Source organism: Diplotaxodon limnothrissa, linkage group LG3, assembly GCF_057381915.1.
Source record: "Diplotaxodon limnothrissa isolate DT_005_m linkage group LG3, D_limnothrissa_male_GT1.1, whole genome shotgun sequence".
Classification (NCBI taxonomy): domain Eukaryota; kingdom Metazoa; phylum Chordata; class Actinopteri; order Cichliformes; family Cichlidae; genus Diplotaxodon; species Diplotaxodon limnothrissa.
The window spans coordinates 21,980,123-21,992,339 of record NC_140598.1 but is presented as its reverse complement, the minus strand read 5'-3'; the positions used below and the strand labels follow the sequence as shown (position 1 = coordinate 21,992,339).

Sequence of the window (12,217 nt, the reverse complement as noted above, 5' to 3'; positions counted from 1 at the left end):
CACCTGCCTTGAGAGGGTTGAACTTGACAAGAAAGATGGCCCGTCTGTCTCCACGGTGATAACCCCACCTACTGAGGTTGGATGTAAAGAGCGATGATGATTTTTATTTTAGCTCTATGTGCCTGAACTTTCCTTACTTTTTAAATGACTGTATCACATTTAAACTAAACGTGAAAAACTTATATTACTTACAGCAGATCTAACCAACAGGTACAGGTCAGGATTTTAAATATTGATGAAAAATATGTAATTATAGTCTAACTTTTGGAACAACCTGCCGAATTATAAGAAAAGCATGTCAGTAGATGAGAAATTTGACTTTATTTATTTCTTTATACGTTATATTTACAAACTGTTTAGCTCGTGGATTATAATTGTTATTCCAGTAAATTTGAGTTTAGATGTGTGAGACTGATTGTTTTAGCTGTGGTGGGCTCTGATACTCTGAGAGTTTAAAAGAAAAATGTAAAAACTGAGCTCAGTCTACATGAAATGTCTGTATGAAGTCATTAAGTACATTCCCTGTTTTTTGATCGGGTTAATAACGTTTGTTTGAATAATCTGTATTTCTTACTGAAGCTGGCCAGATAAAAACTTTCACTCAGTGGGCCCACGTCCTCATTTTAGGTTTGATATTATTTTAATACATGAAGGTGAATGGCTTAAACATGAAGTGAGCTGTGGATTGGGGAAGGCCTCGCCCTGAAGATTCCCAATTACTAATTGTAAGGGAGAAAGTTAAAGAAGTGAGAAAAGGAAGGGTGGACGGGCATGAAAATGAGAATGAACCGCTTGTAGAACTGGGGGATTATATATAGAAAGGAACTGGAAGATGCTTGATTGGAGGAATGGCCCTGTTCCTGAAATTCAAATACTTTATCTCCGATTAGAAAGCACTTGGAGAGCTTCAGTCTCTCTGACCTGAAGCTGTAGGAACTCTGGTCTCATCCTCAAACATCAGGAGCAGCTGCTCCATCAGAAACACCACAGAAGAAGAACCACAGTAGATCAAAGAGGGCATTTTTATTCTGTTCACTGAACAGATTAATATAAATATAAGAGAACTACACCTGCCTCATTACAATAAAATTATTTACATTTGTCATGCCGGGGCAGATCACACGACTCTGTACAATATACAAAAGATAAACATAAACAATCACACTGAGGTACACATGAAAACAGATCGATTGGACTGAGACGAAGCAATCATATCTTTGTTTCCTCTCATTTAACAGAATAATGTCTTCCTCAGAGGATCCACCTGTGCTTCCTCTCCTCTCTCCTCCACCTGTTACAGTGAGGGAACGTCCTCCATGATGGAGGAGCTGCTGGAAAGTGCTGAGAGTTTCCTCCAGAGTGAGACCTCTGTCACAGTTCAGAGGATCTACGGCAGCAGAGACCTTCATGGACACTAAAAGTCTCAAACACACAACAACAACATCACACTGACTCCACTCTGACATCACTGATCAATAATCAAAGAACACACAGATCAAACTGATTGATCAGCCATCAGAGGAGTCGGATCAATGGAGCTGCTTCTGTTCCTGATGTCCCCTGTTTGATCCTGGACCTGAACTCTCCCTGCAGAGGAGACACAACACAGTCAGACACACACACACACACACACACACACGTTTGTATGTATTTACATCCTTGTGGGGACATGTCACTGACATAATGCTTTCCCAAGCTGCTTACCCTAAACATCAAAAATGAAGTCCTAACCCTAAACCTAACCACTGTTTCTAATTTTAATCTTGGTTATTTTATGTTGTAATCTGATATATTATGCTCTGTAAATTTGTTCTGATTTGTTCATCTGTTGTGTGGTTTTAAAGTGTTGGTAGGTGTCGTAAACGTGGTCGTATTGAGCTGCCGTGTTGATGAAAGGTTAGGCAAGTAATCAGGAGCAACAGTTTTCTAACCGTTGCTGTTTATAGTTGTTTTTGGTATAATATCAGGAAAATACAAACTGGGGTCCAACTGGAGATATTTGTTTTGCAGTTTTCAGTTTCAGTGGCATACAAACTATGTTAGAAAAGCACGAGTCAGAAGATTTTTGTCCTGCAGAAGCGGAAACGAAGGACTGAAGATTGCCGCTACACTGACACTTAAACCACAATTTGAGACTCAAAAATGCCTTCGAACTCATCGAAATGGGCATTTTGTCCCCACAAGTGACCGTTAGACCCCACAAGTATTGTAGCATGCCAGGTTTGTGTCCTCACAAAGATGTCAAAACATGTACACACACAGAGACACAAGCAAACCTTTGACTTTGAGGAGCACTGTTTTGTTTCTCTTGACCTCCCCGTCGACTTCACATTTATACTCTCCACTGTCTCTCTCTGTGGGCTGTTTCAGGGTCAGACTGAGGTCTCCAGTTTTCAGCAGGTCTTCCTTCATCTCCGTTCGGTCTTTGTAATCCTGGTGCTGTTTGTGAGGCTGGTCAGAGCCGTTCTCATACACATGGACCATTTTATCACCACTGACCTTCCACTGCACCTTGGTATCTCCAGGCAGGTTTGCTGTTGTTTTAAATGGCAGCTGGACAGACTCCGCCCCCTCACCCTCCTCCACCTGACAGTCTGAGAGGACGACAAACAAAAGATGAGCTGTACAGACAGCAGCAGTGGGTTCCTGAGTAGAACAGAAGGAGGAGCTTTTGTACCTCCTCACAGTACTCTGTAGTTTCACTGTGTTTACACTGTGTGTGTGCACAGGCCTGGATCTCTAACAAAGCTTGGACTTCACTGTTGGTCCATTTCTCTGTAATTTGTTCCAGTTTAGAGCAAGCTGTTCTTCACAGTTAATGATGACGTGGATTTCACTATATACATCAGTGTTTGCCTCGCACCCCACCACATGGAAACCACACAAACCTTTGACTCTGAGCAGCACTCTTTTGTATCTCTGGATCTCCCCATAGACTCTACAGCTGTATCCTCCTTTGTCTCCATCTGTGGGGTGTTTCAGGGTCAGACTGAGGTCTCCGGTTCTCAGCGGGTCTTCATTCATCTCCGTTCGGTCTCTGTAAAGCTGGTGCTGTTCTCCAGGCTGGTCAGAGCCGTTCTGATACACGTGGACCTTCCTGTCATTGCTGTCTCTCCACACCACTTCAGCTTCTTCAGGCAGGTTTTCTGAGGTTTTGAAGGGCAGCTTGAAAGACTCCACCTCCTCCTCTAACTCCTCCTGGCAGACTGAGAGGACAACAAACACAACATGAGCTGTAGCAGCAGCAGGTTTTCAGAGTTGTAGAGAAAGCTGAAGGACAGAAGCAGATCAAAATCTAAAACCTGGAGATATCTTCTTTTTTTTTTTGAAAAATTCTTCTGCAGAGGGCTTTGGTTTGGTTTTATGTTTCTAAAATAGACTTTATTAATAGCTTCCTATTTTCTTTATAATTAGAATTGTCAAGTCTGGTGCATAAGGGGCCGGGCTTTAGGAGCCATTTATGTTTGTGTGCCTCTGTTTTTACACTATGATATGTCTTTATGGCACAGTTTTTAAGGTAGGCACATTTAATTACCATCAGGTGTTGTTGGTCAGTAGGACCTTAAGGTTGTTGTGATCAATGTTCAATGATGTTGAATACTAAGAGGAACTGTTAAACTATGAATAAACTATGAATACAACCATTGGCAAATAATAAATGGGTTAAATGGACAAGATATGTACAGCTGGAGTTATTACACTTTCTCAAGTTTCAATGGCATCTGCAGCTCACACACACAAAACAGCACTGACCTTTGACTTTCAGCTCCACTTGTTTCATCATCAGGATGTTTCCCTCCCTGCTGTAGGCGGTGCAGGTGTAGGTGTCTGTGTCCCAGTCTGTGGGGTACTTCAGGGTCAGACTGAAGTCTCCAGTTCTCAGCGGGTCTTCAGTCATCTGTGTTCGGTCTCTGTAACGGTGGTCCTGATCTTGAAGCTGGTCAGATCTGTTCTCATACACGTGGACCTTCCTGTTGAATCTGGTCTTCCACTCCACTTTAGCAACTTCAGGCAGGTTTATGGTAGTTTTGCAGGGCAGCAGAATAGACTCTGCCCCTGTACCCACCTCCTCCTGGGGGACTGAGAGGACAACAAACACAACATGAGTTGTACAGACTGAAGCAACTCTGAGCATGTTTTGACTGGTTCAAATTAAATATTTGCAATGACAGGTTCCAGTCTGAAACATGTCCAACTGCCCCACTGAACATAAACAGTTTCTTTGTTTTATTTCTGTTCAATCAGCAGCAGAGAGACAGTCAATCCAAACCAAATCAGGTTCGTCTATGACAAGATTTATTTTTTCATGAGCTCTGGAGCTCTACTTAAAGAAATACAAAATAATCAATACAATCCATCAGTGAGCTGATAAACGCTCATTCAGTTTTATGATGATTTATTTCATCCAGTCTGCTGCTGATCAATAAGCTCTGCCTTTCTAAACCACTGAGAACCTAAACTGGCCAAGAGGCTGAAGTATGGAGAGGAAATAGTGTCAAATATAAAATATGTTTATTGTACAAAACTATGTTCAGACCTCTGACATGGAGCTCCACTTGTTTCTTCTTCAGCAAGTTTCCCTTCCTGCTGATGGTGCAGGTGTAGGTGGAGTTGTCGTCATCTGTGGGAAGTTTCAGGGTCAGACTGAGGTCTCTAAATTTCAGCAGGTTTCTGTTCATCTCTGTTCGTCCTCTGTAAAACCGGTGCTGTTCTCCACGCTGGTCACGTCCATTCTCATACACATGGACTGTCCTGGTATATCTGTCCTTCCACTCCACTCTAGTGTCTTTGAGGAATCTGACTATAGCTTTGCACGGCAGCTGGACAGACTCCTCCCCTGAATCCACCCCCACCTCGTAAACTGAGAAAACAATAAAGCACAACATGATGACATCAGCAGCAGCTGTGATGGTCACATGACCTCCCTGTCCCTCCTTGTCTTCTAGTCTCAGTCAGATTGTGTCTCAGTTTGTTCCTGATGTGTTCCTGACTCGTTCTTTGGTAACTAGTCTGCAGCGTCCTGTAAAGTGCTGCAGACACGTTGGATGAAGAAGAACAGACAGACGGAGCCTTCACAGTCGGCCATGTCTCACACACATCAGCACAGAAACCATGAAGATCTCGTGTGTCTGAACATCTGAAGCTCTCCACCACATGACTGAGCACAACTCAAGGAGGAACATTTACTGAAGCTGCTGCAACATTTACTGTCAGCACATGTTTCCATGTCAGCTGCTGTTTACCACCACAGAAGAAGAACAGCTTGTCCACATGCAGCCTCTGTGTCAGATCAATGCAGTGAAGCACACACACTGTTTAGTAAAGTCATGTTGTGGAGCTGTTTCACTGATCAATGACTGAGTCTGAAGGAGGTTTTCTGACTTCTGGAACAAACCTGGAAGTTTCTCTTCAGCTCTCTGCATCAGCTGTTTGTAACTCTCAACTCTTTCAGCTTCTGGAACAAGTTTGTGTGAGCCGCAGTCAAGGAGCCACCAGAGGACACCTGCTAACCATCGGCATTATGGGTAGTGTAGTAGGAGACACTCACCTGACATGAAATAGTGCCGGAAATGATATAAAAGACAACAAGAAACCACAAGAAGAACCAGGAGAACCAGGAGAGCTATGGCCCAGGATGGAAATGGTTCTGTGGAGAAACATTAAAAAAATGTGACTGACCTGTGTCCACAATATTGACCTCTGACCTGTATATAGATCTCTGACCTTTGACCTGCAGCACTACTTTCTGTCTCAGGATGTCTTTGTCCCTGTAGACGGTGCAGATGTATCCTCCACTGTCTCTCTCTGTGGGGTGTTTCAGGGTCAGACTGAGGTCTCCAGTTCTCAGCAGGTCTTCATTCATCTTCGTTCGGTCTCTGTAAACTTCATCCTGAGTCATAAGGTCGTCATTTCTGTTAGAATACTCATGGACTGTGATGAGTCCCACTTCAGAGCAAGTCCACTCCACTCTGGTGTCCTCAGGCAGGTCAGGTGTTGTTTTGCAGGGCAGGATGACAGAGTCTGACCCTTCCTCCACCTTCACCTCCACCTGCTGGTCTGAGAGGACAAGAAACCACAATATTAACCACAGAACTAGAACCCCAAAAACTTTATTCTGTTCATCTGGACGTACCATTTTCTGTGTGAGAAATCTATCCAAGTGACCTGTAATTATTAATGTGGTTATAAGTAATAAGATCCCTAAACAAAGCTTATTTATGAGATGCTACTACAGTTAATAAAAGATCATGGTGAAGTTTCAGGTTAGCACAGAAACACAGATTTTGACACACTTAGAAAAAACCATCTTGAATGTTTCATGTTGAGTGATGAGTAAAAAGTCAGCTGGCAGTTATAAATATATGTACAGATGTGTGTGCTTAACCTCCCTGACATGAACTCACCTCTCTGACCAGAAGCTGAATTAAATATATCTCAATGAATAAATCTCCAACGGTTGTAGCAGCAAGATCTCTTTTTACTGCTTTGTTCTCACGTTTTGCTTTTTTCAGTGAAGTCAAGTCTACAAACGTTACTGCTGGTTTCATCGAGACTTGCAGAATCATTTAGGAAGTGCTTTTCTTCAGTTTGACATCTGGCCTTTGTCTGCAGTACTAACATATGACCAGTAATTATGACATTTGTTGGAGTTTTTCTGCTAACCTTTGACTTTCAGCTGGATATCTCCGACTCTCCGTTCATCACTTCCAGCACTGATGGAGCAGGTGTAGTTGCCACTGTCACTCTTTGTGGGTTTTCTCAGAGTGAGGCTGAAGTCTGAAGAGTCCAAAGCATCCGGTCTCATTGATGTGCGTTCTCTGTAACGCTGGTTTTGTCCTCTAAGATCATCTCCTCCTTCGCCTCGTTGGTGTACAGATTTGGGGTCGAGGTCACTGCGAGTCCACATCACTGTGGGATTGTCCTCAGGTGTAATACTTGAAAACAGACATGGCAGCAGGACAGACCTTTCCCCCTCAGTCACCTCCACCACCACAGCCAGAGCATGCTGGGAAACTGGAAGGACAGAAAAGCAAATCAAATAAATGTTGTGGGTTTGACCCAGTGTTAATATGAGTTGAATATAACCAACATTATCTTCAGAAACCAGTTTTACAAACAACAAACAGTCAAGTTAATTTAATCAGTCACACTGAAGTGAAAGACTTTTAAAGAACAAAACGGCTGCACTTTAGCAGACCTCTTAAAGTATTAAAACATAAAACTGCTTGAATTGTCCTCATGATTGATGCTTCCATTCAATAAAAATATTGATAAAATATCAATAACACAAACATTTCATAATTCTAACAAACATCACAGACTATGATGTGCAGCATGTGTGACAGAGGAACAGCCACACTCCTGTGAGAATAGATCAGTCCAACCTGACTTTCCTTCACTACAACAATAACTTACAGTGATAGGTTTAAGAAAGTAGCCTGATGGGTAATATATGTAATGTATTTCAGGCCACAGATTTAAAGTTGTGGAGTAGACAGGAACCACCTCTCTCTCTCTGGTGTGTGTGTGTGTGTGTGTGTGTGTGTGTGTGTGTAAGATTGTAGTCTCATTAATCTCACTAAGTTTACAGAGAGTGAGAAGAAGACAAGTATGTATAGTAGTAGCTACCAAAGCCAAAAGAGTCTAACAGGCCCAGTGGTGAGGGAAAAGTTAGTATTCAGCTGTTCACTGTGTTCACCACCTCCAAAGGAATAAAGTTCTGCTGGTGAAACCTCCCGACGTCTCTTTCCAACTTTCAGGACAAAGCTACTACAGATGCTACAGATCAGAGCCGCGGACCTAACCAGGTAACGAGAGGCAGTAAGACATTTATTCACTCACTGACTCATACTAACATCTTCCCATCTGTGCCAAAGTACTTCAAACCACATTGTAGTGTAGCTCAGGCAGATTGTTCCCTATCTGCTCCAGACTGCATGCCATGCAAGATACTAATCCTGAATCAGATAAGACAAAAAAGTGAAGGACTGCTTGAGCCATGTCGTGAAACCAATCCTCCCAATTAATGCAAATTAATATCAGCTGGTTCAGTCCCAACTGATGCCCTTTAAAAAGCTGTCTCATTATCAAGGTGTCACACAAGAACTCTCAGGATATGTCATAGGTCCATTGGTTTGCATTTAACTTTTTAGCAACAGATGTCTCTGTAAATTATGGTAAATCCATTTTTGCAGATGATGACGCATTGTGGATAAGGGGGGAAAATATAGACCATCTCATTAAGAAACTCCAAGAGGGCCAGGTAAAGGGGAATATTTGGGTGTAGAAGGGTATTTTAAATTTTCAATTGAGAAAGCTAAAATCATCTTTTTCCAAATAAAAAACAAACATGGGGGAAAACAAAGGTTTGTATGGGAAAGGGCTAGAAAGGGTTAATTGTTTGTTTGTTTTTTGGGTATAGTTTTAATAAGAAATTAGCCTGGAAAACCCACAGAGGACATTATAGGGAAAAGTAAAATGTCACTTAATTTGAGGTGTTTAGCAGCGTTGACATGGGGTGCCAATTTTGATGTGCTTAAAAATATTAATGTCATATTAATTTGCGTGTCCACACAGATGATAAAGGTTTTGTTCAGGAGATTTTCTCTCTGTACATTACGTTTCTTCAAACAGTTCTTTCTGTAAACGCCACTGAGTAAAATGTATTTCAGTGTTCAGGGAGAGTGTTGAAGTCTTAATCAGATGCTTCTTATTAGTGCCTTATTGCTTCTAAAATATACAAACAGTTTACTCTACATATGCTTAAAAATTTTCTACAAGGATGTAGACAGATTAAAAATGGCTGACATAGCTGATTGTAGCATGAGCTCATCTGAAAGCCACCAAGAAGAATCCAGTGATTTGAAAGTTGCTGCTTTGGATTGTTAGTTTGATCTGAATCAGAATCCAGTGTTTGATGGAAATCTCCTCCTGCTGCACTTCAACACATTAAAGAGAGAGAGATGAAAGAAAAGCTGATGATGAGAGCAGAGAGAGGAAGGTGTACTTACCGTGCAGGAGGATCACAAACACCACAAACATCTTCATGTTCCTGTCAAACTCAGAGACTCTTTAAAAGCCCTTCAGGACATCAGCTCACAGCAGCTTCACTTTCCTCTGCTGATCATCTACTGACACTCTCACACTGCTCACACTGACACTGTGAACCACACAAAGTTTCACACTTCAGTGAGGGAGGACGTCTGTTGCTCAGATCATTCCAACAGAAACTTCAACTTCGATCAGATCAGGGCAGACTGTGAGGAAAGTGAGGAAAAGCAGGAGAAACAAGCTCATTAAATAAGAGACATCAGACAAAGGTCATTTACACTGAAGTCAGATCCAACTTTATGAAGAAGCCAGCAATAAAATCTGAATCGTGTGGAGGAAAAATCTAATTTGAATGAATTTTGGTGTTTGAGCTAAAATATTTTCCCTTCACTGAGTTTACAGTTAGAGTCCATACAATACACACATACAATAAATACTCATAATAATACAAAAGAAATACATTAATTATTATTTTTTACTGTATTTGAGAGTTTTAAAGGACTAACACTGTGATTTTGTGATAGATTGATTATTTGTTGAAGTTCATAATGGAGTAAAAAGTTGTGGTTAAAAGTTACCCAATATAGCGTGTGTTTAATGGTGAACAACAACTGGTGCAACAGTGCGAACGCTGTTCCTCTCACACGCTCCTGCACACCAAATCTGGAACTACTGTCCATCATGTGTCGTCCTTTTTATCTACCTCGGGAATTTACATCGGTCATTGTAAGTGCCGTTTATATTCCACCACAAGCGGACACGGTCACCGCCTTATGCGAGCTGCATGAGGCACTCACACAGCACCAGACACAACACCGGGACGCTGCGCTTATTGTGACGGGGGACTTTAATAGCGCCAACCTCAAACGCGCAGCGCCGAACTTTCATCAACACATCACCTGCCCCACCAGAGGTGAAAGGACACTGGACCACTGCTACACTACGGTCAAGGACGGCTACAAGGCACAATCCCGCCCTCCGTTTGGCAAATCCGATCACGCCGCCATCTTCCTCATGCCAAAATACAAACAAAGGCTGAAACAGGAAGTTCCGGTTCAGAGGAAGATCGCGCGCTGGACTGATCAATCGGTGGCCGCGTTACAGGACGCACTCGATGACGCAGACTGGGGCATGTTCAGAAACAGCTCCGATGATGATGTCAACGTGTTTACGGAAGCGGTTGTGGGATTCATCGGGAAACTAGCGGATGATACCGTGGAGACAAAGACTATCACAACATTTCCCAACCAGAAGCCGTGGGTGGATAAAACCATCCGCGACGCTCTGAGATCCCGCACCGCTGCCTACAACACGGGACTCACGACGGGGGACATGGACCCGTACAAAGCCGCGTCATATAACGTGCGGAGGGCGGTGAAAGAGGCGAAGCAGCGCTACGGGAGGAAACTAGAGTGACTCTAGGAGCCTGTGGCGGGGACTAAGAACAATAACGGATTATAAAGCACCAACGACCGGTATGACGAACGCGGCCGTGACTCTGGCAGACGAGCTGAACACTTTCTATGCTCGCTTCGAGGCTGCAGCTAAGGACTTCAACAATGCTAGTGCTAGCGGCGCTAACGGCTGCAGACAGGAAGATACTGCCAGCACCGGAAACGTGCTCGTCATCTCCGAGCATGAAGTAAGGAGAGCCTTCAAAAGAGTGAACACCAGGAAAGCAGCAGGCCCAGACGGCATCCCAGGTCGTATCCTAAGAGACTGCGCATACCAGCTAGCTCCTGTGTTCACTGAGATATTCAACATCTCTTTATCTCAGTCGGTGATCCCCACATGCTTCAAAGAGTCCATCATTGTTCCTGTCCCGAAGAAACCCCACCCTGCTTCTCTCAATGACTATCGCCCTGTAGCCCTCACCTCAGTAGTGATGAAGTGCTTTGAACGCCTGGTCAGAGACTTCATCATTTCTTCACTACCAGACACACTGGACCCACTACAGTTCGCTTACCGTCCAAATCGTTCCACAAACGATGCCATCTCTCATCTCCTCCACACATCACTCACTCACTTGGACACTAGAAGGGGGAATTATGTTAAAATGCTCTTCATAGACTACAGCTCTGCATTTAACACCATAATTCCCTCCACACTCACCACCAAGCTGGAGCATCTGGGACTCAGCTCATCTATGTGTCAGTGGATCTCCAACTTCCTAACTGGCAGACCACAGGCAGTAAGGATGGGCGGACATGTCTCAGCCTCCACCACTCTCAGCACTGGAGCCCCCCAGGGGTGTGTTCTGAGCCCCCTGCTGTACTCTCTGTACACATATGACTGTGTGGCCACTACCAGCTCCACCACCATCATCAAGTTTGCTGACGACACCGTCGTGGTGGGCCTGATCTCTGATAACAACGAGACGGCCTACCTGAAGGAGATTAGGAATCTGGAGAACTGGTGCCAGAGGAACAACCTCCTTCTAAACGTCAGTAAGACAAAGGAGCTGATAGTGGACTTCAGCACTAAGCAGGAGAGGAACTACCAGACCCCCGTCATCAACGAGTGCCCAGTGGAGAGAGTGGACAGCTTCAAATACCTCGGAGTTCACATCACGCAGGACCTGTCATGGTCCTGTCACATCAACACCGTGGTGAAAAAGGCCCGTCAGCGTCTCTACCACCTCAGACGCTTGAGGGACTTCCAACTGCCCTCCAAGGTGCTCAGGAACTTTTACTCGTGCACCATAGAGAGCATCCTGACGGGAAACATCTTAACCTGGTTCGGGAACAGCACCATGCAGGACAGACGAGCTCTACAGAGGGTTGTGCGGTCAGCTGAGCGCACCATCCGCTCCGAGCTCCATGACCTGCACTCAATCTACAGCAGGCGGTGCTGGACCAAGGCCAGGAAGATCGTGAAGGACCTCAGCCATCCCAACAACGGACTGTTCTCTCTGTTGAGGTCAGGAAAGCGATTCCGCTCCCTGAAGACCAACACAGAGAGACTGAGGAGGAGCTTCTTCCCGCAGGCGATACGGTCTCTCAATCACACCACCACACAGTACTGACCCACACATATAGTTCTTACACACACACTGGACTTTCTGGACATTGTTTTCACTTCATCACTTAAATCACTTTAAGTATATTTGCACTGCACAAGACACTTACAAATGTTGATTGCACAACATGGACATTATATTCTTCAT

At 43.9% G+C, this 12,217-nt stretch overlaps 1 protein-coding gene across 8 annotated transcripts; it reads right to left on the bottom strand.

Moving 5' to 3' along the window:
* Positions 1–1,269: 1,269 nt before the first annotated feature.
* LOC146634929 (muscle M-line assembly protein unc-89-like) lies at positions 1,270–9,111 on the bottom strand. 8 transcript variants are annotated; one of them, XM_085343839.1, is made up of 10 exons: positions 9,012–9,111; positions 6,664–7,014; positions 5,948–6,057; positions 5,725–5,890; positions 5,549–5,647; positions 4,538–4,861; positions 3,754–4,080; positions 2,889–3,206; positions 2,277–2,594; positions 1,270–1,587 (listed from the first exon to the last, which is right to left on the bottom strand). In XM_085343839.1, the coding sequence occupies exons 1-10, from the start codon at positions 9,046–9,048 to the stop codon at positions 1,496–1,498; spliced, it is 2,142 nt and encodes a 713-aa protein (XP_085199965.1). In that variant the 5' UTR covers positions 9,049–9,111; the 3' UTR covers positions 1,270–1,495. The 8 variants fall into 8 exon arrangements, with proteins under 8 accessions (XP_085199965.1, XP_085199955.1, XP_085200006.1 ...); XM_085343829.1 differs by having other exon boundaries at positions 5,725–6,057; XM_085343880.1 differs by lacking the exon at positions 4,538–4,861.
* Between the last annotated feature and the right edge of the window lie 3,106 nt (positions 9,112–12,217).